At 32.4% G+C, this 25830-nt stretch overlaps 1 protein-coding gene across 1 annotated transcript; it reads left to right on the top strand.

The window, feature by feature from the left end:
- Positions 1-937: 937 nt before the first annotated feature.
- On the top strand, positions 938-22313 carry LOC148180797 (adenylate cyclase type 10-like). Its single transcript, XM_088035106.1, is given in 21 exon segments — positions 938-1130; positions 1180-1446; positions 1492-1767; positions 1809-2180; positions 6044-6263; positions 6310-6506; positions 6549-6783; positions 6830-7076; positions 7123-7365; positions 11622-11893; positions 11942-12094; positions 12145-12256; positions 12301-12568; positions 12617-12763; positions 18683-18894; positions 18943-19764; positions 19810-20269; positions 20318-20483; positions 21669-21923; positions 21970-22108; positions 22173-22313. Coding segments are annotated over 21 exon segments (5217 nt in total). The 5' UTR covers positions 938-1117.
- The last annotated feature ends 3517 nt before the right edge of the window (positions 22314-25830 follow it).

Raw genomic sequence — 25830 nt, 5'->3', positions numbered from 1 at the left:
ACGATTTCCCCCTGATTCTCGCCGTTTTCTGGCTTGGATTCGCAAAAAAGAGCTCGAAATCTACAAAACCACCAATTTTTATCAAGATTCACCGGCTGAATTGCAAGGAAACAGCAGAAATCTGCACGAGATCAACAAAATTCTTAAAGAAATCCGTTTATTTCGATGCTAAACGACGATTTCTCGCCGTTTTCTGGCTTGGATTCGCAGAGAAGAGCTTGAAATCTACAAAACCACCAATTTTTATCAAGATTACCGGCTGAATTGCAAGGAAACAGCAGAAATCTGCTCGAAATTATCAAAATTCTTAAAGAAATCCGCATATTTCGATGCTAAACGACGATTTCTCGCTGATTCTCGCCGTTTTCTGTCTTGGATTCGCAAAGAAGACCTCGAAATCTACAAAACCACCAATTTTTATCAAGATTCACCGGCTGAATTGCAAGGAAACAGCAGAAATCTGCTCGAAATTATCAAAATTCTTAAAGAAATCCGCTTATTTCGATGCTAAACGACGATTTCCCCCTGATTCTCGCCGTTTTCTGGCTTGGATTCGCATAGAAGAGCTCGAAATCTACAAAACTATAAATTTTAATCAAGATTCAACGGCTGAATTGGCAAGAAAACAGCAGAAATCTGCACGAAATCATCAAAATTCTTAAAGAAATCCGCTTATTTCGATGCTAAACGATTCTCGCTGATTCTCGCCGTTTTCTGGCTTGGATTCGCAAAAAAGAGCTCGAAATCTACAAAACCACCAATTTTTATCAAGATTCAACGGCTGAATTGCAAGAAAACAGCAGAAATCTGCACGAAATCATCAAACTTTGTTTGTCGTCCGGTTTGACCACAAAGCGGTGCGGACTATCTAAGCATCTATCTAATGACTATCTAATGCATCTGACTATCTAAAGCACAAAACTAATCCTAAAAACAGTTTACAAAGTTTAAAAAAATATCGAGAATCCAAAGATAAATCACAACTTGGAAACTTCTTCACTACGCAACGTCCACTTTTTTATTTTGATAAAATAGCGTCACTTGTCATATTAAAATTTTTATTGCCATTTTTGGCAAATTTTTATTACCTATTTTTGTTTTCTAAAAAATAGCCAATATGATGGAAGGAAGTAAGTTAAGACGAAAAACAGCCTCTTTTTCTATTAAAATGATCGTTAGTGAATCAAGCGGGCCAAGAGGAGTACATATGGGCCATGCGGACAGGCTTATATCAAGAAGAAGACTCCGATGTTTGGAAAAGTAGAAGACGCACTTCACTTTCATCGCAAATAACATCTAAACGGTCTAAGATGATAGTTGAATACGACAAGGACGAATATCATACAAAACTGATGGCTTCTTTGCTCCCTGATGAAGTCATTAGTAATGTCGATGATTATAGCCACAGAAAATATGACGCATGTTTTCTTTTTGGAGATGTTTCTGGTAATGCTTGGCGGTACATCAACATTTAACTTATTACAATTGAAGGTTTTACTGACTTATGTGAGAAATATACACAAACAGGAGTCTCTGGACCTTCTAGAATGACACAAGCTTTAAATAAATACTTGGGCTCAATGGTACAAGAAGTACTCTCTCATAATGGAGACGTTCTGAAATTCTCTGGCGATGCATTTTTAGCTGTTTTTAAAACAAGCGAAGACACACCGATGCGTGATGCTGTTCATGAAGCTTTAGACAGCGCTCTTGTTATTCAAAAAACTTATGGCTCATTTTTAACTGATGTTGGCGTTGTCATTAGAGGTAAAAACTGTATAGTTACAACAATTGTAGCTGGTTTTTAGTTAAGCTAGCAGTATCTGCTGGTCCGGCATGCTTTGCTCTCATTGGGGACCAAAAAATGTCGCACTACGTGGTGGTAGGACAACCCATATATGATGTCAAAGCAGCTGAACATATGAGTGTTGCTGGAGACATCATAGTTGCTCCAGGTGCATGGCATTATGTTAATGCAGCCGAGTATCTTTACAAAGACATTCCTGATAACGTCTACATCAAGCTTACTGGAGTAGGACCGAATTGGCGAAGCGTTCAAAAGAATGTGCGCAAAACTAGCCGAACCGCTGAAGAGACTAGTATTCAAGGATCCTCTGGAGGAAGTGATGAAACGGAAGATTACTGGGAAGATGAAACACAACCCAACGATGAATTTTCACGTATGCATCACCATCATCACCATACAGAGTCTTAGCCATTGTAGTTTCTCTTTTTCACAACTGTTTTTATGTTGGGATTCTCCCCTTTTTTCCTCTCTTTTCTCAACTATTCTTCTAATTTTATCTTTTTACTGTTTTTCAACCCAAACCTCACCATACCAAACCAACAAAATGTGTCTTGTTTTTACACGGTTACTCCTGCGACTGTTTTTATTTATAACTAAACCGTGCGTATTGAACCAAGGGCACACTATTTTTTTAACGATTCTCAGATAACAGTGATCATGACCAGAGCGAATTCAATTCTTCTAATAAATCTTTTTCACTTTTTTCTCTACATTCTCATACACCCGAAAAAAAAATTAAAATTAACTCGCGCCTCATACAGCAAGGGAGGGTAAATTTTAACACAAAAATTGATTAAGCTGTTTTTTCGTCTTAACCTCACCATACCAAACCAACAAAATGTGTCTTGTTTTTACACGGTTACTCCTGCGACTGTTTTTATTTATAACTAAACTGTGCGTATTGAACCAAGGGCACACTATTTTTTTAACGATACTTAAATAACAGCGAATTCAATTCTTCTAATAAATCTTTCTCACTTTTTCTCTACATTCTCAAACACCCGAAAAAATAAAAATAAAAATAAACTCGCGCCCCAGACAGCAAGGGAGGGTAAATTTTAACACAAAAATTGATTAAGCTGTTTTTTCGTCTTAACCTCACCATACCAAACCAACAAAATGTGTATTGTTTTTACACGGACTCCTGCGACTGTTTTTATTTATAACTAAACCGTGCGTATTGAACCAAGGGCACACTATTTTTTTAACGATACTCAGATAACAGTGATCATGACCAGAGCGAATTCAATTCTTCTAATAAATATTTCTCGCTTTTTTCTCTACATTCTCACACCCGAAAAAATAAATAAAAATAAACTCGCGCCCTAGACAGCAAGGGAGGGTAAATGTTAACACAAAAATTGATTCAGCTGTTTTTTCGTCTTAACCTCACCATACCAAACCAACAAAATGTGTGTTGTTTTTACACGGACTCCTGCGACTGTTTTTATTTATAACTAAACCGTGCGTATTGAACCAAGGTCACACTATTTTATTAACGACACTCAGATAACAGTGATAATGAGCAGAGCGAATTCAATTCTTCTAATAAATCTTTCTCACTTTTTTCTCTAGATTCTCATACACCCGAAAAAATAAATAAAAATAAACTCGCGCCCTAGACAGCAAGGGAGGGTAAATTTTAACACAAAAATTGATTAAGCTGTTTTTTCGTCTTAACCTCACCATACCAAACCAACAAAATGTGTATTGTTTTTACACGGACTCCTGCGACTGTTTTTATTTATAACTAAACCGTGCGTATTGAACCAAGGGCACACTATTTTTTTAACGATACTCAGATAACAGTGATCATGACCAGAGCGAATTCAATTCTTCTAATAAATCTTTCTCACTTTTTTCTCTACATTCTCATACACTCGAAAAAAAAAATAAAAATAAACTCTCGCCTCAGACAGCAAGGGAGGGTAAATTTTAACACAAAAATTGATTCAGCTGTTTTTTCGTCTTAACCTCACCATACCAAACCAACAAAATGTGTATTGTTTTTACACGGACTCCTGCGACTGTTTTTATTTATAACTAAACCGTGCGTATTGAACCAAGGGCACACTATTTTTTTAACGATACTTAAATAACAGCCAATTCAATTCTTCTAATAAATCTTTCTCACTTTTTCTCTACATTCTCATACACCCGAAAAATTAAAAATAAAAATAAACTCGCGCCCCAGACAGCAAGGGAGGGTAAATTTTAACACAAAAATTGATTAAGCTGTTTTTTTGTCTTAACCTCACCATACTAAACCAACAAAATGTGTATTGTTTTTACACGGTTACTCCTGCGACTGTTTTTATTTATAACTAAACCGTGCGTATTGAACCAAGGGCACACTATTTTTTTAACGATACTCCGATAACAGTGATCATAACCAGAGCGAATTCAATTCTTCTAATAAATCTTTCTCACTTTTTCTTTACATTCTCATACACCCGAAAAAAAAATAAAAAATAAACTCGCGCCTCAGACAGCAAGGGAGGGTAAATTTTAACACAAAAATTGATTAAGCTGTTTTTCGTCTTAACCTCACCATACCAAACCAACAAAATGTGTATTGTTTTTACTCCTGCGACTGTTTTTATTTATAACTAAACCGTGCGTATTGAACCAAGGGCACACTATTTTTTTAACGATACTCCGATAACAGTGATCATGACCAGAGCGAATTCAATTCTTCTAATAAATCTTTCTCACTTTTTCTCTACATTCTCATACACCCGAAAAAATAAAAATAAAAATAAACTCGCGCCCCAGACAGCAAGGGAGGGTAAATTTTAACACAAAAATTGATTAAGCTGTTTTTTCGTCTTAACCTCACCATACTAAACCAACAAAATGTGTATTGTTTTTACACGGTTACTCCGGCGACTGTTTTTATTTATAACTAAACCGTGCGTATTGAACCAAGGGCACACTATTTTTTTAACGATACTCAGATAACAGTGATCATGGCCAGAGCGAATTCAATTCTTCTAATAAATCTTTCTCACTTTTTTCTCTACATTCTCATACACCCGAAAAAAAAAATAAAAAATAAACTCGCGCCTCAGACAGCAAGGGAGGGTAAATTTTAACACAAAAATTGATTAAGCTGTTTTTCGTCTTAACCTCACCATACCAAACCAACAAAATGTGTATTGTTTTTACTCCTGCGACTGTTTTTATTTATAACTAAACCGTGCGTATTGAACCAAGGGCACACTATTTTTTTAACGATACTCCGATAACAGTGATCATAACCAGAGCGAATTCAATTCTTCTAATAAATCTTTCTCACTTTTTCTTTACATTCTCATACACCCGAAAAAATAAAAATAAAAATAAACTCGCGCCTCAGACAGCAAGGGAGGGTAAATTTTAACACAAAAATTGATTATGCTGTTTTTTCGTCTTAACCTCACCATACCAAAACCAACAAAATGTGTACTGTTTTTACACGGTTACTCCTGCGACTGTTTTTATTTATAACTAAACCGTGCGTATTGAACCAAGGGCACACTATTTTTTTAACGATACTCAGATAACAGTGATCATGACCAGAGCGAATTCAATTCTTCTAATAAATCTTTCTCACTTTTTTCTCTACATTCTCATACACCCGAAAAAAAAAATAAAAATAAACTTGCGCCCCAGACATCAAGGGAGGGTAACTTTCAAGACAAAAATTGATTAAGATGTTTTTTCGTCTTAACTTCACCATACCAAACCAACAAAATGTGTACTGTTTTTACACGGACTCCTGCGACTGTTTTTATTTATAACTAAACCGTGCGTATTGAACCAAGGGCACACTATTTTTTTAACGAAACTTATAACAGTAGTGATCATGAGCAGAGTGGATTCGATTGTTCTAATAAATCTTTCTCACTTTTTTCTCTACATTTTCATACACCCGAAAAAAAAAATAAAAATAAACTCGCGCCCCAGACAGCAAGGGAGGGTAACTTTCAAGACAAAAATTGATTAAGCTGTTTTTTCGTTTTACTAAATAATTTTTGTTTCAAAATTTTGGTTCAGAATTGTTGCCTCCATAAGCCCTTTCTCTTTAGAGCGTGAGTATTGCCCGAATATAATTAAACTTTTTATATATTTTTGTAGTTCTTATATCTATGTCTGTCAGCTTTTTTGCTTTTTTCAACTGGTAGGTATCGTAAATATTTATGAAATTTGAAAGGTTGGACATCTCAATTTGATACGTTTTAAATGCATTCTTAGTTCGTCCAGCTGTAAACATAGCTGTCCGACAAAAAATTAAAGAATCCCTGAGAAAATTCATCATTACTCCAGTTATGAAGAGCATAGATATGAACGAACCGTTCGAGTACTTAACAGAAATGCGCCAGGCAGTGATAGTCTTCATTAACGTCATTACCATCAAGCTTGAAATAGAAGAAACGGTTGTATTAGTAGACGCAAGTTACAAAATTGTCTGCAGGTTTGTCTTTTTCTTCATTTCACCTACTTTAAACTAAAAACTTTAGAGTTGTTGATAAAATGAAAGGGTGTGTGAATAAAGTTTCCCTTTTCGACAAAGATTTGATGTTTGTCGTAATTTTTGGCCTTCGAGGGTTAAAACACGAGTTGGAATGTCAAGTTGCGTTGAGATGCGCAACAGAGTGTCACGAAGCAATTAACAAATTAGAAGGAGTTTTAACGACGTCAATTGGAGTCACAACAGGTAATTTTGATTTCTTGTGGTGAAAATTAATGTTAATGTCAGGGAAAACGTACTGTGGAGTCTTCGGTCATACTCTTAGGAGGGAGTACACTGTAATCAGTCTTATAGTGAACAAAGCGGCTCGTTTGATGGTTAACTATACTGATAAAGTTACTTGCGACAGGGAAACTTTTTTGCACAGCAAATTAGAAGCTAGACATTTTATTTTGCAAGAACACAAACTTTTAAAAGGAATATCTCATCCTGGACCTATTTATGAATTTAGAGAAGCAGAACTGTAGGATTATTTCCATTTAGTACCTCAGAATTGATTCTTTTCTTAGCGATCAAGATGAACTCCACAAAATTAACGCAAGACCTCTGTTGGGAAGACTAAGTAAGCTGAAATTGTACCGCAATCTGATAGAAAAATGTGCAACTACCAACTCAACTCTTGAGCAGCAGTACAAAATGTTGTTGATCGACGGTGAAGCACGTCAAGGGAAAACTCGAACTTTGGACGAAATGGTCTATATAACCCCACTTGACATTTTAATTAATCGTATAACTTTGATAACAAAAGATAGCAGGGTAACTGGAAATACTCTTTGGGAACGATAAAACAAAAGTTTTTCAGGTGCCGTATCAAACTATTCGTTTGATTTTCAATCTTCCACTGTCATTGAGTAAAAATTCAACTGTTAAAGATAAAGAAGTGAAACTTCTGGAGGTATTTAAAAAAATTCAAGTTCCTGATCTACTATGCGTCTTGAATAATGTGTTTGGAGTCGATTTCAAAAAATCTGAGTTGTACTTATCTTTGACAGAGGAGGCTAAACATCTAGCTTTGTTGAAGATGATCAAGCAGCTGTGTTTCGCGGTGAGTCAATTTGACTTAAGGCTGTTCTACCCCTCAACTAAAATTCGTGTTTTGAAATTTGACACATGCCAATCATAAAAAAAACAGAAAATGGAATCTTTTTCTATTTTACGTATAATTTTAATGTATGGTTATCAATATTTAAAATACATATAACAAAAACTAAAATTAAAAAAAATTATATACAAATCATAACTTGTTTAGCCGCCAACTTTGATACGATTTTTTTACTATTTATTACAAAATTCGATCATTTTACAGTAATTTTAAATTGTTTGTATTTGTCAATGTAAAGACTTCTATTTTGGAAACAAAAATGTTTAAAACTTACAGTCATAAGCTACATACTTTTAAAATTAGAGTTAAAAATTGGTGGTGATTTTTTTTTTTCATATTTGAACTACTGAAGTGATTCTCTACAACGCTCTGAACTCGGAATTCGCGAATTTGGAGACACCCTGTATATGCATTTTAAGCTATTTTGACAATTTGATACCGATTTTTTTTCACAAAATTAACACTTGTTGCAAAATTGTTGCAAAAAACAAAAATGGAAATTGCTGTGATTTTCACCTCGAGTTTTACAGTTGGCCTCTTCAGAGTGTTTTACTTTCTCGAATTTAGAGCAAAAAATACAGTTTTTAGATATTTTCTCTTTGAAACCAAGCAAAACTTTGTAATTTTGACAATTTTGATCGTAAAACAGTTAAATTTACAGAATTTACTACTTTAACCTTGTTTAATAGTTGGAGAAATTTTCAAAATTTGAGAGCAAAAACAATTTTTAGATATTCTCAATTTGAACCGAAACAAAACTTTGAGGATTTTTTTGTAAATTTCTGTTATTTTGATCGTAAAACAGTGAAATTTACAGAATTTACCACTTTAACCTTGCTTATTAATTGAACAAAATTTCAAAATTCTAGAGCAAAAAAGACAGTTTTTACAAATTTTCACTTCGAATCGTAGCAAAACTTTGCACATTTTTTTATAAATCTCTGTAATTTTCACAATTTTGATTCAAAAACAGTTAAATTTGCAGGTTTTATTACTTTTGGCTTATTTATGACCTAAGTTAAATCTAAAAGTTTTAGAACGGAAAACAATTTTTTTAGAAATTTATAAAAAGGTGAGTAATGGTGGCTGCGCCAAAATTGTAATTTTTTAATACAATTTTGTCAGTTTTGATCGTAAAACAGTGAAATTTACATTTCTGTTAAATCAGTTAATGAAACTGTTTAGTTCTGAATGCATTGCAAAAGTTTAATATGCAATTTTGGATTGTCCTATAAAATAATTTTTTTAAAGCCATTTTGAAAATTAATAGGCCGATTTTGCGTTAATTTTGCTGGGTAGTGTACATAGATAAAATCTCTAGAATGTGCGCCTTTTTAATTAACAATTTTCCAGTTTGCTAAAGTTAATATACGAGTGAAAAGTAGAAAACTCCCCAATTTTCACAGCTGTAACACAAAAATTACTAAAATTACGAATTTTAGTGGTGGGTGGATGTCAGAACAGTTTGCTTCCTTTTGAAAATTAAAATTTCCAAATATTGTGTTTTTTGCTCTACAATTTTGCAATTTGGTAGAATTTTCCCAAAGTTCATGCTGAAGCAATAAAATTTCCGACATTTTAATGGTGGATGTCGAAAATTTTTGCTTCGTTTTTAAAATAAAATGTGTCTTCCGTTCTAGACTTTTGTAATTTATTAAAATTAGTACATAACTCATAGGTAGTAACGTTTCCAAGTTTTGTAGCCGATGTACTGAAATTATAAAAACATTCCGAATTTAAACAAAGGGTGTCTAAATTTTTTGCTCCGCTTTAACAATTTCTTTTTTTTAGAAGAAAAGTGGATTTAAAGTTTTTAAAAATAACTCCCCAAGTTAGTTTTTAAATTTATTACGTCAAAACTGGAAACTAAGGGCTTGATTTCATGTTGACTTGCAACTGTTGCTACCTTAGCAACTGCGTCAACGCAATTTTGCGCCACTGATTTGAAATCGGACCCTAATAAAGTTCTTATTTTTCAATGTAAATAATTAACTATTTCTAATTAGTGTCCAAAAGGTGCAACAATCAACGTTAATCAAAATTGACCTTTATACCATAGAATGAAGTGACTTGTAAAAATTTGATGTTAAACGTAGTTTGCCACTGCCCGTCATATTTTTGAAAACTAACTTGTTAAAACAGCAATTTATGCTCAAATTTTAAACACAATTTGCATTAAATGTTAAGTGAAACTGGTCACAGTTATGTTAAAAAAAAATCGCGCGTATGATTAAATTGCATTTTTTGACGAAATTTGATGTTTGGGAATAAATTGTGTTATGTTATCAAGAACCGTTTTGCAATTTGTTTCCTACTTTTTTTGGTTAATTGATGTACTTACATGATTTTTTGAACCGTTTGCCATTGTAAATTAAAATAATTAAAAGCAAATAATAATCTAATCTAAAGAACAACGATAAACACTCTCTCTCTCTGTGTAATAAACAGCAAGTTTGATAAAAGCAACTGACCAACTTTAATCCACAAAACTTTAAAAATTTAAAACAGTACATTGATAGTCAAAAACACAAGTATCCGAAGATTGAAAGAATTTAAATATTTTTTTCAAGATATTTATTTATAGGTTTTCCGAAATACATTGTTAATTGCTTTTGGATGATTTTGGGTTTTACAAGCTTTTCTTGAAATGAAAATGATGGTGTTAGCTTCGACATTTTTGAAAGCAAAACGTCTTATTGGTAACGTAAAATCCACCGGTAGCAGGCAACGATTAGCTTATTAGAGACGAGGATTTTTATGTAAAATTCGTACAATTAAAAACACAAGTGGATACAGGTTTATTAAAAAATAGTTTTTTGCATAATAACATTAAACGCCAATTTTGCTTCTTCTGAGTGGTTCTGGCTTAAAAAATAGTAACCAATATAGAAACTATGATAATTTAAAATGTTAAAGTTGTTAAAAATGAATTAGGGAAGTACCTATTTCTATTGACTAGCGGGATGTATTATTATGAAGAGTTAATTTTTATATCACAGAAAACAACAGAGTAAAAAAGGCCCAAAAACTCATGTGTCTGGTAAAAGGTTTGGTTAAAAAAAATTAATTGCGTTTTTCTCAAATAAACATAATAAAGTAATAAGTAATTTTAAAATTTCCCTGGCGACCAGTGAGGAAAAATTTCTGACTTTTCCAAAATGATGAAAACATTCATTGAGGTGGACATTTGTTCTCAATTTTTGAAATATTTATAGTTATGTCAACATATGTTATTTTTTAATTTTTCGCGGTGCTTATAAAATGTATAGTTTTTTTGACGTGGCAACCTCTCGAAATCGGCAATTTGAATTTGTTTTAGTGGCCAAAAAACTGTTATGTTCTATAGGTAGTCCACCTTTTGATAAAACATATGCCGTTAAAGTCTAAGTCTAAGTCTAAACAATTCATATACACTTTTATGTTTCATTACAACGCAAGTCACCACCAAATTTTATATTTAATTTTAAAAGTAAAATTTTATGACTGAACATTTTTGTTTCCAAAATAAAATAAATTACTGTAAAAAAATCGAATTTTGTAATAAAGAGTAAAAAAATCGTATCAAAGTTGGTGGCTAAGCAAGTTATGATTTGCATATAATTTTTTTAAATTTTAGTTTTTTTATATGTATTTTAAATATTGATAACCATACATACATTAAAATCATAAGTAAAATAGAAAAAGAATCTTTTTTCTATGTTTTTTTTAACTACTTATGTTAAAAATTGACGTAACAAAAAGAATGTGAAGGTTTTGAGGTAAGGATGTCCTTTGTTTGGATTACATAACACATTCAAAATTAATTTGAATTTGTCGCACAGTGTAATTTTGAAAATAAAATTGTGATGGCACACATTTTTAACGAAACATTTTTTACTTGAAATATAAAGTTTGTTAGATCTTGCCATCATTTATTATTTCTCTTTATTTTTCATTTATTATTTTCGAGGGACATAATATTTCGAAATCAGGAAAACGTTCGAAACAAACTCCCAAGCAAGGCAATTTCATCTGCCTGGTTTATTGCTGAACTGTGGTAGAAAATATGCTAATTTTACAGACGATTTTCACCCTTATGGATGATTGGCATGTGTCAAATGGTTAGTATGTTGGGTTGCATATCTTTCAAAACACGAATTTTAGTTGAGGGGTAGAACGTAGAACAGCCTTAAGATTGGTTCTAATATACCATTTCCTAGTGTTTCTTGACCTTATGGGTGATCGTCATCGACAACTGCGACTTTGTAGACAATGAATCTTGGGAAGTGATGACTGCTTTATTAGATATTAGAACACTGTTTATCCTCGCGAGTATAGATCGAGAGAATCTCGATTATTACGATAAAGGTCATCTTCTAAATACGGATCCTCGTATTAAAAAAGTTGCTCTCCTTCCTATTCAAAGGTGTTACCTTGGAGCTCTTGCATGTCAAGTTTTGGACGTTTATGCCATTTCACCCGAATTAGAAAAGTATCACACTTCCTAAACTTTGAACATAAATCTCAAGAAAATTTCCAGCGTCATTCAAACTAAGAGCAACGGCAACCCTGGATGGGTTGAAAGTTTTCTTATAAGCATGATTCAAGATCAGGCTCTGTACATTTTGAATGCTTCCATGAGAGATATGAATGATCTAGGATTGGTAGCACCTCCACTATACATGATGGCAAGGTCTCGTGTAACAGACTTATTTAAAAACAAATCTTACTTCTTTATCCTAGACTAACGCACGATGAAGCTTTCAAATGGCAGCACATAATGGAAGAGAAGAAGGACAAGGATGACTCTTTGTCAAATCTGACTCATTGGCAAAGATACATCGACAGCTGCAGGGTGCGCAAACTTAAATTTCGTCTTTTCTGCAACATTTTTTATAGGACAGTTACATGAATGTTACAATTAGAGAACTATTGGAATCGTTGAGTACTGGTGGTAAGGTGAGAGTGTGCGTCATATCGCCCACTTTCAATGTCGGCGACGAAGAAGCAGAACTTTCCATGGACGCCATCATTTTAAAAACCTTCGATTCATTAAATTTCTACGAGCAACTTTTGGTAAAATGTAGTGCTATTTTAGGAAACCAGTTTCTTAGAGACATGATGTTGTACGTCATGTCCGCTACTGATAAAAGAAAAGCAGCACAAGGTAATTCTTCTGCTAAGTTATGTTGGTACTAAATCAGTAAGCTTATAGCTGTTCAGAAGTTATTTGAAATTAAAGTGTTAACTTGTGCAAAAGGGGACTTCTTTGAAAGTGACAATAGAGTGTTCAAAGAAAAACTAATTGACCCAAACAAAGAGGATAAGTTAAGTTGCAGATGCAGGGGGATTAAAATCGAAGGTAGTATCTTTAATTTCGTTTTTTATTTACTAAAATTTTGTTATCAAAAATACAATTGATTCCGCGTTTCGATAGCAATGCTACCATCATCACAGCGATGATTAAACTAAAAACTAACAAATAATTCGTCCTTATATACTAAAAGCGTGTCGACCCGTCCTCTTTGGCGCAGGTAGAAGGGAGTAGAGGGAGGAGGAAGGGATGGGGCCGTTGTCTGAGTTCATTATTACATTTTTGTTTCTAAATATTTCTAGACTTTCATAAATGTCTAGAAATTTACAATTATTTACATTTTTAATTAAACGAAGACAAATTTCATCAATGTGGTGGTCATTGTCAAAAACATGTTGGGCAACGCTTGATTTTTCGAACCTTCCAAATTTGAGATGAGCTTGATGCTCTTTGAACCTTTTTAAAATTGACCTTCTTGTTTGCCCAATATATTTCTGATCACAATCTTTACATTTAATTTCATAAATCCCCGACTTTTCTGTTGTTCCTATTCGGTCTTTAGGATTACCTATTAGCGATTCACGTACGGTAGAAGTAACTAATAGATACTTTTGTGTCGCTACGTTGAATTTCTGAAATAACTAGGAATTAAACATTGGCATCATTGTCTATCAAATAAATTTGTCATTCAAATTTGACAATACGAGATGGAATCAACTATTACAAGACTAGCAGTTTCAAAAGGAAGAAAACAGAATCGGAAGGAACAAAGTCAGAAATTTATTCTTAAAATCAATTTTGCAAAGCACACCAAACAACTGGGAAAACTTTGTTTCACACTGCGAAAAATTAATTAGGCAAGACTGGACAACACTCATCGGAGACGCAGTTGTAGACAATATTCCACCAATCATTGTAACACTGACAAAGTCAGATTCAGAAGATGAAATCGATGAACTTAGTTGAATCTGATTTGGAGCTCTTTTTCGTTTGGAAAATAAATATTTACTTTTAATGCCAAACCAAAAACTGTCATTTGGATGACATCTGTTTTACAAGATATTACACTAGAAAAATTATAACCTTAGTTACGCAGCTCAAAAATAAAAGTTACTAAATTTAGTTACTTCTACCCACGACCTGCTACAGCAGTTATTTTATCGACGGCCTGTGCAAAATCTCATTTTCCCGTATCAAGAATGTTTCCGAGAAAACGCATTTTTTTGCCGAGGAGGGCGCTGCTGCTCGGGCACTTTTGACATTGTTGACAAATTGAATTTTGGGGTTAGTAAGATTTTTGACTTTTGAAAGCTACAAAAAACATAAACGTAGAATAAAGTAACGATCGTAAACAGAGCACACAACGAAAACTAGAAAAAGCAACAAACAACGTGTAATAATTTGAAAATTCAAACTTCAAATTTGAAATGTCAAAAACAATGTTGGTAATAAACTAAATTATTTTCTATTTTACAAATAAATGACAACGGAATAACATTTTTGCTTAATTCAAAACAGATAAATCTGCAATTAAAATTTCAAAATTATTAGTGTGTACTATTAAAATCAATTTTTTTCATATTTTTATTTTTTGAATTTTCTAATCGTAAGTACATGCAGGCTGTGGATTCAAAATATCAAATAGTGCATTAAAGATTAACGGAAAATTGACCCAATAATGGATAAGTATTAAAAACGCGGATAATAAATGCAGTTGCATCCGATAAAATTCGAAACAGTCGAATTACGAGTTATTGAACTATGTGCTGAAAGAGGTGTGGGTTAATCGACTAGTTAAAATTGGTTTAAATGAAGGAATAAATTTTATTCTTTTGGCATTTGATGCAAAATTAAAAATAAAAAAGTTCTTCGTTAGTTTTTGTTTTTTTACGATTTTAGGAACTAATAATATAAAGTTTTATTTATTTTGACTATTATTCCGTTGTGATTTATTTGCAAAATTAAAAATAAAGTTTTTTCTCCTTTTGCAAACTCAACCCGGGGACACACTGTAAACGACTCTATAGAATGAAAGTCGCAACTAAATTGGTAAATTTCATCGAATAGTTTTTTCGTTAGGCCAAAAGAATTTTTTTATTAAAACCCGCAACGCTTCAAGTCTTTGCGAAAATGTACAATTGGCAGTTGTTTCGGATATAAAAAAGTCTTTAGTTTTAGCAAAAAATTCATTGTTTTTAAGTTTGTATAAAACACTTTAATAAGTAAAGTCAGTGTATGTAGCATGTGGACTAGAGTTAAAGTTAATCAAAAAATGTAATACCTGCATGTACCATGGGTAATAATATAATTAATTACAATAAATTTAAAATATTACATTTTATAGAAACATCAGACATCGAACATCTCACAGCTGAAAAGCATTTTTTTTTTCTTCTTATTGTCTTAAAGAATTGTCATAAATATTTTTTCGGGTGCATTAATATTAGCAATTTTACATCCTGGCACAAAACACCACTGTTTCGACCCCATTTTCAATTATAAAGACGGCAATCGAATTAGAGTATTGGAGGCTATTCGGGTGTCAATAGATGGCGCAACTAAACTACAAAATGGCGGTTTTAAGGCGGCGATTTACCCAGAGCATTCTAGGTTTGCTGTGTCGTTTCTCTGCTGTAATCTTATAGTCTTCCACGAAATTCAAGGACAGGGTGATGCTTTCGGACATATCGGCAGTACACTAACCATTTCAGACTCGGCAAACGAAGCGTTTTTAGCATAGCATTTTATTAGTTGGACTACAGCTCAGAAAGAGTAGACATTGAAGACAGCGATATAGCAAAAATAATAATAAAAAATAATAATATAAAAATAAAAACAAAAAATATAAAAGCAACAACAAACCAATTATTTAATAAAACAAAAAACAAACAAACATAAAATTAGCCGAAATTATTAAAACAAAGGCTTTCCTTTGTCGCAACGCGAATTTACAAGCTCGGGTACCAAATTGGTTCAAGTAATGTTAAAAACTACAGTGAAACCTGTATAAAAAGGAATTGCAATCCGATGTTTACGTTTAAGCAGTTTTCCGTTTTATACCATTTTTTTTCAAAGCATTGTCATGTCTTCCGCAAAAAATTTCCAGCCAACAGTTTGAAGTTTAAAATTTTGATGTTCAAAACGTTTGGCGATAAATTTGATTTGCGATTATAAATGTAGACCTGATACATATAACTATTTTAATTATTTCTTCGTTCACAAATTTTCCGTAATAATTTTTCGTTAAACTGATTTTTATTTTTTTTTTCATATGTACATTGAGTTATTAATTGTTAAATACTGAAATTATCACATTCTTGAACTCGGTGTAACTCTATTTATTCTTTTAAAGTGAACATGTTTTTGTCCATCCATCCATTCATTCATTGCCCTGAATTCTCAATATCTAAATTTTTATTTGGAAGTAAAATTTTTGTTAGCTATAATAAAAAAAAATATAACCTAAAACCTCAGCTGAAGTACAATACGAGGTAAAGAATATAAACAAGACAGTCGGCGTGTGACTTGTTTTCTAAACAATTCCCAATTGTTTCTAAGAAAATTTAAAAGAGTAAACAAAAGATTTCCCTTTTAAATATGCAATAGTCCGATTTTTGGCTTTCGTGTTTGCGTAAATTCTGCTGCTTTTTTTAAAGGTTTCAGGTCTTTAAAATAGTCAATTTTGTAAAAATCCAAACAGTTTTACAATAAATATTTAAAATTATAAAATAAGTTATAGTAAATACAGACTTAACATAGAAACCGATCTAAGAGCCAAAAATGTGAAAAATTAGATGATGTAATAAAATAATTCTAAATAATATCGCCCATATTTGATAAAAAAAACTTTCAATCCCTTAATAAATTAAAATTGCAAGGCAAGAAATATGTAACGAATACCGGAAAGAAGGTAAAAGAAGAAAAACTAAGTGGAATGTGGGATGTATTTGTCAAGTGTTGTATGCCCTGGTTCTAAAGAATTCAATCTGTAAATAAAAATTTGCTTCTCATCTAACTGAACTGGAATGAACCGAACAACAAGCAGAAAAATTTGATGATGTCTAAATTCATAGTAAATCATAAATAAAACAAAGACAAATCATTTTTGTTGTTCCTGACACTTCCTGACACAACTGACACAACCAATAAAAATACAAGCAAAATAACAATCTTCAGCAGGTTTTACCATTTTTTAAGCCTGCCAACAAAGACTTTTTTAAATAAACTTTTAAAAAATTAGTTATTATTTTTACGATTTTTTAATTAAATTTAATAAAATTATTGATTAATTTGTATTGGTGAATATCTCATTATTTATAATTAATATCATGGCGCTTAGAACGATTTTTGAATTTCAACGTCAATAATTTTTTTCTCATTTGTCAAGAAGACAATATTTCAGAACTCTCAATATCAAATTGCAAGTTTATTAACAAAGCTTAATAATATAGTTTTTGCAGTCAGGTTAATGTAACAATGTCAAATGCATTTTGAATTGTTTTGAAGGTCATCGTATCGTTGCAGAAACAAAATCCCACCCAATGTCTACTCATTTATTTTGAATACCGCATTTCAAGGTCATAATTTGTGAAACTTGTGGAGCTGTAGGTCAAATTTGAGAAGATTTATCCATTGAATTGAATATAAACGAGCACTGGAACACCCAAAAACCTGTTCGTGATTCTTTTCAATACATAAATCCTCTTAAATTTGTCGCACAGCTCCACGACTGTCACAAATTATGACCTTGAACTCCGGTATTCAAAATAAATGAGTAGTTTAAATAATTTCTCAAAATATATGACTTGCTGCTGAGCCCGTTATTTAGGTATGTCAAGTCTTTAAATTTGAATGAACATTGAGTCGATCTCGAGACCAAATGGGCACTGAGGTTGCAGAGTGAACGGGAGGAAATGAAAGAAATTATAAGAAATGAACTGAAGAGGGAAATGGGGAGTTTGGAAAAGGAACTAAAAAGTGTTAAAAATTCGAGAGATAGTGAAATCTAATAATTGTCTTAAAAAACAAGCATTCTTCAGACATTTAAAAGAAGGCTGTTGTGGACTTATGCCGGTTCAGATTAATAGTTCTTGACGATTTTATTCTGTAATTCGGCTCTGGCTTTAAAAAAAGTTACATATTTATATAATAGTCACGGAAATGATGCACCTGTGGCTATTGAATGTTTTCCAACAATTTTTTTGCAAGTAAAATCCATAAACTAACATCAATGTAGCTGTATTTGGCTTCTTTCAATTTTATATTTTTAGTGCGTGCGTTTCTGCCAATTTTCAGTATCTCGTGAAAACAAGTTGTTACTACAAGACTTCTTTCAACATTTAACAGCGTCAGTGAGCCTGATTCGTTTAGTTATGTTAACATTTCTTGCCAATTTACTTTTGAACAATGACACATTTGACCATTAATACTAAACAAAACGATCAATGACTTTTGTCAAAAGCATGAAAGGGCCTAGACACAGAGTAAAAGTATTTCAAACTGTTAATTTGCAAAATTCAACAACGAAAACGGTTCAAAAAAACTTTTCAAAGACAGACCGTTTTTGTTGTTCACCGTTTCAGCGTTTCAGACGAACGACAGTAGATGTCGCACCCTTCGCCAATTTTCCCAATGCCTCGCTGATAGGCATGTTTTCCAATCTCGCTCGAATCGGACTTTGAAAAACGCTTAAAAAATTAAAAGCAATTTTTTTGAAATTTTTCCACTAGCGACATCATATTATACGACATGAAACTATCGATTTTCGCCAAAATTCAAAAATCTGAATTCTCCCTATTATTTGTTAGTTTTTAGTTTAATCATCGCTCTGATGATGGTAGCAGTTATCGAAACGCGCGTCAGCATTTTTTGACGAAATTTGGTGTTTGGGAATAAATTGTGTTTTTGATAATTTTTGTCAACACCAAGAATTGATCCAATAAAATTCTTTGAAAAATTTTGTTCCAGAAACTTGTAAAGATCTTCCCAAATACGCGTCTTGTGGTTACTTACAGTTTCGATCAACGTTGTTCCGAGAAATAACTTATAACTTACTGACTGATAATCAGAAAAAAGAGTTTCATTCGAGGGCTATTAGGTATTTAGAACGCGAAACAAGAAGGTGCAGGTCCTGCGGAAGTGGATATTTTGAACGGATTCTAGGCGCCAAATACGATAAGGTGTTAACTCGCTTGAGAAGAGGGAGCCATAGTATAGTGATCTTCTAGGAATTCTTATCAAAAAAAGAAACGAAATCCAGATATTCTCGTGACGATACCTCTTCTTATGATGGTACTAGCTTGAGTCGTCGTACATCGGCTCATAGTGGATATAGCATTTCTTCCGGAAGTAGTAGCAAAAGGAAGTCTAACGCGTTTAGTGGAAAATCTTTTGAACCTTTCTCATGTTAGAGACAGTCCAAACGAAGAGTCCTCATTAAATTAAAATTTTTAGTTGACGATCGTAAGCAATGTGGATACTCCATAATTCATAAATTGAAGAATAGTTATTCGCTAACAAGAGCGTTCTCTGCAGAAGACTTCACCGATTGTCACTGCTTGTTAATTTTAAGTACCACTTATGGGCAGTTAATTGATCACTGTTTGGGAGCCAACGACTTACAAAAAGCACTAGAAGCGTTACTGGAATATTCACAGATTAGTATAATGTTATGTAACATCCCCATGGCTCTCAGGACTCTAAATCAAGCTTTAGAAGTTTTACAACAAAAATCAAGGGCCAAAACAGAACAAGAATGGAAACTCTCAATGTTTCGCGGAAAGATTTACACCCTAATGGGCAATGCACGGTTAGAGTTGGGTCATTTCCAACCAGCTTTTAATTGTCTTCACAAAGCATTGTCAGAATACCATATAAGATTCCCAACTACACATATTGGGAAACGATTACAGACATGTGCACACGAATTTAAACACTTTTTTAGTTATTATGTCTCGCCTCGGTCCATTATGAAACAATTGGATCACTGGGAAACTGTTTATACAAACAATATTGCGGAGTGCCTCTCCCTTCTTTGCACTTTATATATTGTATGTTTAAAATCGTTTTACCTCGTTTTCAGGGTGATTTTCTAGACTCGAAATCAATGGGAAAGTGCTGCATTGGCTGCAAGTTGGAGCCTAACAAAAGCCTTGCAGTCATACAGCAACTTCCAGGTGATTTGCACAGCTTTTGCTCACGTCCTCTATGTCGCCCAGCATTTTCGGAAATGGAACACGTGCGTTGCGATTGAGGTTCACGCTTTGAGGACCTGCCATTTAAAGAAAAGTACATTAGAAGCTGAAGATCTTCGATGCGTAACTAAATTGTACGCAGTCATTTTCTCTTCAAGACTGTTGCGTTCGGATATGGAAAAAGCCACACATATTGGGTACATCGTTTTGAGATTATGCTCTTCAATTCGAGCAGTTAAGATCATTCTTCCTTTATTACCTTGTCTACTGTATGGACTTTTAGTCCGCAAACATTACAACAATGCTCATTCGATCTTGCAAGAACTTGAGTACTTCAGTCCTGAAGACTCAGATCACACAGGTACTGAATTCTTATTAAAGAACACAAAACTGTAATTTTCATCTTTAGGAAGAGTGTGGTATTTGGCACTTTGTATCTGCATCCAACTCGAAACGGGTTATACTGTGCATTCTTATAGCTACTGCGAAAATTGCTATCAGTCTGAAGGTGAAGACTGGATAACGCTGAGAGATCCTGACGCTAGAAAACGATTTTTTACTGTGATGTGGCTTTGGTAATTAAAAATGTTTATATTTTTATACGGGGTGATTTTTAAAAAACGGCAGGCGTTGTAGAATTTTTATTTATGAACCGATTTCAAAAATTTTAAAAACAAATTTAAGGGTTTTTAGTTTACTATAAACTGATAATTTTAAAAAATTTCTAAATGTCTTAGTATCTTTTGGGCGATATTCAACTTTCTTATTTTAAATTGGTATCCATATTTTTTTTTCATAATTTGGAAGATATTAATTTTCTTGATTCAGAAATGTGTAATATGTTCTACTTTTACAAAAAAATATTTTTAAAAAAATTATAATTAAAAAAAATAGCCAATAAAAAAATTAATAAAATCTAGGTGCATGGTGTCAAATAAAAGAATGCTGTTTTTGTAATGTCAAAAAGTTGCAAATAACAGAAAGGATTGGCAACCTTTTTTAATTATTAATAACAAAAGACAATAATATTTACAAATCAGAAAAAACATCTACCTAATTTAATTAATTCGGCCATCTTGTTGAAAGAAAACTTGTTCTTTCTGTTATTAACTTTTATTGCCTATTTTTTTTCATTTTTGATAATTTAAAAAAAAAAATTTTTGTAAATGTAGGACATATTACACATTTCTGAATCAAGAAAATTAATATCTTCCAAATTATAAAAAAAAACTATAGGTGCCAATTTAAAATAAGAAAGTTGAATATCGCCCAAAAGATACTAAGACATTTAGAAATTTTTTAAAATTATCAGTTTATAGTAAATTAAAAACCATTTAATTGGTTTTTTAAATTTTTGAAATCGGTTCAAGGTGTTTATAAATGTTTCTAGCATCAAGGGTGGCTACGAAATGTCAAAAAAATTTGCCGTTCATTACAAATGCGGGTTTCGATTTATCAACTGACATTTGCAGTTAACCTCAAACATAGAGCAAAGTAAATTTTGAGAAATAAACTGTTCTAGTTGTGGTTTAAAACCTAAAAATTAAAAACTTGGACACAAAACTGTAACCGAAACGTCATGAATGTAAGTTACATTATAAATAATTTTCAAGATAGTTATATTCACTATGAAAACGAAGCGGCAAAACAGTGCACAGCAGGAATTTCACAGCCACCCTTGATGCTAGAAACATTTATAAACTCCTTGTACAACGCCTGCCGTTTTTTAAAAATCAGCCTGTATAAACAAAACTTCCCAGGTGTGTCCGAAACGAAAAATGGGACGAAGCCTCCATTTGGTGCTTGAAAACTGATGAATTTACTGTTGTTAAAGAAGACGATTCTTTAAATAATAAAGTCACAGCTCTTTATTTACTGGAAGGTTTGATTTTGTTTTTGGTGTCTAAATTAGACAAACGAAATGTTCAAGCGGTAATAAGAGCTGAAAACGAAATCAAATGTTTAATAAATGCACTTCAAAAGGGATCTGAGACGGCTAAAATAATTCTGCCTAGGTAAAACTGGTGCAACTGTAACAATTTGTTAGCTAAAGGGTTTTAGGCTTTTCCACTTAAAAGCTTATTATAAATATGTTAAAAGCTACGACTCTGAAGTAAGGAATTTATTGGGGAGAGCACAGAAACGAGCTATAATACTTAGAAATGATCTGGAATTAGAATGGATTGAGCATTCAATTAAGGTGAGCTGTTAAATACTATTATAAGGTCAAATTCAATATTTTCTAATGTGTTTTGAATTTTAAGGCTTGGAACAAAACGTTACCATCTGTTCAAATCGATACTTGGAAAAAACATTCAGATGCTGATAATTCACTGGACTTCCAAGAGATTGATATTGAGAAAAAAACGGCATATTTTACATTACCTACACCAATTTTCATCTGAAAATAATTACGAAAATTTTTATTGATTTTTCAAAACATAATTTGCTAGTTTAATTTGTACTCCATAAATTATTGTGGCAAATTATATCAATAAACAAGTAAAAAGACAAAGGTTTGTTTTTCCCAAAATGGTGAATGCGCCGGGTTAGAATGTCATTTCTAAAGTGAAATAGTCTCCTAATTCCGAATTTAAAGTTCGTTTTGGTCCACCACATTTGGATTCAGAGATATTCTTGTAACATGTTTTTTTTTTGGTTCAACTCAACAGTTTTGCAAATTTCCAATTTTTGACGGAAGTTTTAAACGCGATGAAAAGCAAGGAAAACATTTCCCAAGATATTTTATGTTACAGTTAATATAAATAAATGGAGATCTTCAAATTTTGGGATTCGGAGTTGCTTCAATTTTCGTAAATACATTGAATATTATTTGTTATGAATTATTTCGGTACCTCAGAAGCATAAAAGTCTATCTCCAATTTTTGTGAAAAATGAGTTAAATAATGTTTTTTATTACTCTTTACATCTTCTTTAAGACATAGAAAAATAATCCCCATTAGATAAAAAACAAACGAGTTTTTTCTAAGGAACTAAGTACCACATCATCGTTATAGGACCAAAAAAATGCCACCATTTTTTTTAAGATCCTGTAATTTCTTTATTTTTTATGCGATTATAACTACGTTTGTGGAGATTATCACTCTTGACTGCCTTATTAAGAGTGTCGGTTTAGAAAAATTTAGACCAAAAAAGAGAATTTTTAGAAATTTTGATTTCGAGGAGTAAAGAAAAATTTTTGTTTTTTGACCAAAAATTTTTAACGACTTGTAAGTTCTTCATTTTTAATGCCACTATAACCAAAATTGTGGAGTTTATAAGTCTTGACTGTCTTATTATTTAGAAAAGTTTTGACCAAAAAGGAGAATATTTAGAAATTTTTATTTAGACAACTGTGAAAATGTCAATTTTTTTCAACACTGTAATTTCGTTAATTTTAGTGCGACAGGAAAGAAATTTATGCATGTTGTTTCTGTTGTTTCTTTTGTTTGTTTTAGTAATATCATTAATTTGCACAAATTTAGATCAAAAAGTCGAATTTTTGTAAATTTTCGTTTCAAGACCAAAAAATGCCACCATTTTTTTTTAAGATTCTGTAATTTCCTTTTTTCGAATTTGCCGCTTTAATAGGTCCATTAGAGTACTCAATTTGGAGTCGTTTATATGTATCTACAAGGTGTATCTACAAATGTTTCTAGCATTATGGTCATAGAAATTTGCCGCTCTTTACAAATGTGAGTTTCAATTTTACAAATGACATTTGCAGTTAACCTCAAACATGGAATAAAGTAACTTTTGAGAAATAAACTGTGTTATAGTTTATCCGGCGAGAGATTGGGATATTTCGACAGTTGACATATAGGTTGGTAGCAAATTATGCTACAAAATACACTAAAAACACTAAATTCCTACGCGAAATGGGTTGACAGGGTTGTCAGTAACTGGGGTTATTTTGTTATTTTAAATTTAGCGCGTTTGGTACACTTTTTATCGCGTAGATTTAGTGACTTTTCTGTCATTCAATCTCTCACCGTACAAACTATAGTTGTGGTTTAAAACCTGAAAATGAAAAACTTGGACACAAAATCGTAACTGAAACGTCATTGACGTAAGTAACATTATAATTATTAATTATTATTCGCTAATTATAAGTATGCAAATAGTAATTTCATTCCTTTGACATTTTTTGCTAAATTAAAATAAAAAAGTTCTTCGTTATAATTTGTTTTCTTCGATTTCCAGAACACAGCTTGATAATATTAAAGTTTTAATCAAAGATTTATTTATTTTAAATTAAGCGAAAAATATTATTCCTTTGTCATTTTTCTGTAAAATGAAAAATAACGTTTTTTTCCCTCTTGTGGACTCAATCCGGGGACATACTGTATATATATATACAGGGTCCGGCAACACTTGTGTCCACCCCCAAAATCGTCTTTAATTTTAAAGTTACAATTTAGAAAATTTGCATACGCTTATAGTTGACAAAGCTCTAGAAGCTGACGCAAAAATTTGTTTTTTATCACAGTTTGTTTGGCGTCGCGACGACTAAGAAGTATAATTTTTAGCGATTTTTGAGTTCTTGCGGAAATATTCGCGATTTAATTTTTTTTTCAACATAACTATGATACAAATATTTGAGTTTTTATTTTAAATCTAATGCAAATTGTGTTTAAAATTTGCGAAAAAAACACTGTTTTATCAAGTTAGTTTTCAAAATTCTGACAGCGCAGTGGCAAACTACGTTCACACCAAAATTTCACAAGTCACTTCATTCTATCTTATAAAGGTTAATTTTGATTAACACGGGCATGTTGCACTTTATGGACACCAGAAATCGTTAATTTACATCGACAAAGTGACAATTTCACCAATTAAGACTTTTGTTACAATCTAAAGCGAGCCAAAGGATAGATGTCATTTGTGACACAAGATGTTGACAGATGGGTGTAAACGTAGTTCCCAATTTTGACGTAATGAAATTGGAAACTAACTTGATAAAACCGCATTTTTTCTCAAATCTTGAAGACAATTTGCATTGAATCTAAAATAACAGTTGACATATTTTTTACACATTTATATTGAAAAAAAATTAAATTAGGGGTTGATATCACAAACTCTCACTATTAACTAAAAATTACATTTTCAAGGCGTCGCGACGCCAAAACTATCAGTGATACAAAGCAAATTTTTGCGTCAGCTTCTAGAGCTTTGTCAACTGTGAGCGTATGCAAATTTTCAAAATTTTATCTTTAAAATTAAAGACGATTTTGGGAGTGGACACAAGTGTTGCCGGACCCTGTATATATAATGGTTCCAAAAACCCTCACAAATAGATAAAATTACACTTTTAAGGCGTCGCGACGCCAAAACTATCGGTAATAAAGAACAAGTTTTTGCGTCATCTCCTAGTGCTTCTTTGAATATCTATTAGCGTATGTAAATTATTAAAATTTTACCTCTAAGACAATTTTGAGAGTGACCACAAATATTGCCGGACCCTGTATCAAAGATACAAAAATATTAATTCTCAATACACTTGCTACAAGTGTCTTCGATGTTTGTTGCCGAGAGCGGCCAATTGGGTCTTTACCTGCTTTTACCCGATAGCAGTTTATTACAATTGGGCGGAACGTCAGTGACCCCCTAGTGAGCGGTCGTAAATCATGAGATTTGCATAAGATGATTTGCGTTAGTTGTACTGTTGGTTGCCTATTTTTGATTTGTTTTTTATTAATAACTTCAAAATTATAGCATAATGACAAAAACAAAAATGTCACCTCCATAGAGGTTTTAATTCTCCACATGTTGGTATTTTTTTTAACTTCGTAGGTTGCTTCATATTCCTTAAAAACGAAAAATGGGAATTTCAGTTTTTAATTAATTAAAGTCAAATTTTTCACTTTTTCAAAATTCGAAGATGTCACCTCCATAGCTCTACCTGAGACGCATACATACAGA

Source organism: Gnatocerus cornutus, chromosome 1, assembly GCF_029298725.1.
Source record: "Gnatocerus cornutus isolate USDA-ARS CGAHR chromosome 1, icGnaCorn1.1, whole genome shotgun sequence".
Classification (NCBI taxonomy): domain Eukaryota; kingdom Metazoa; phylum Arthropoda; class Insecta; order Coleoptera; family Tenebrionidae; genus Gnatocerus; species Gnatocerus cornutus.
Note: the sequence above shows the minus strand (reverse complement) of the source record. Positions and strands in the feature narration are given on the sequence as shown.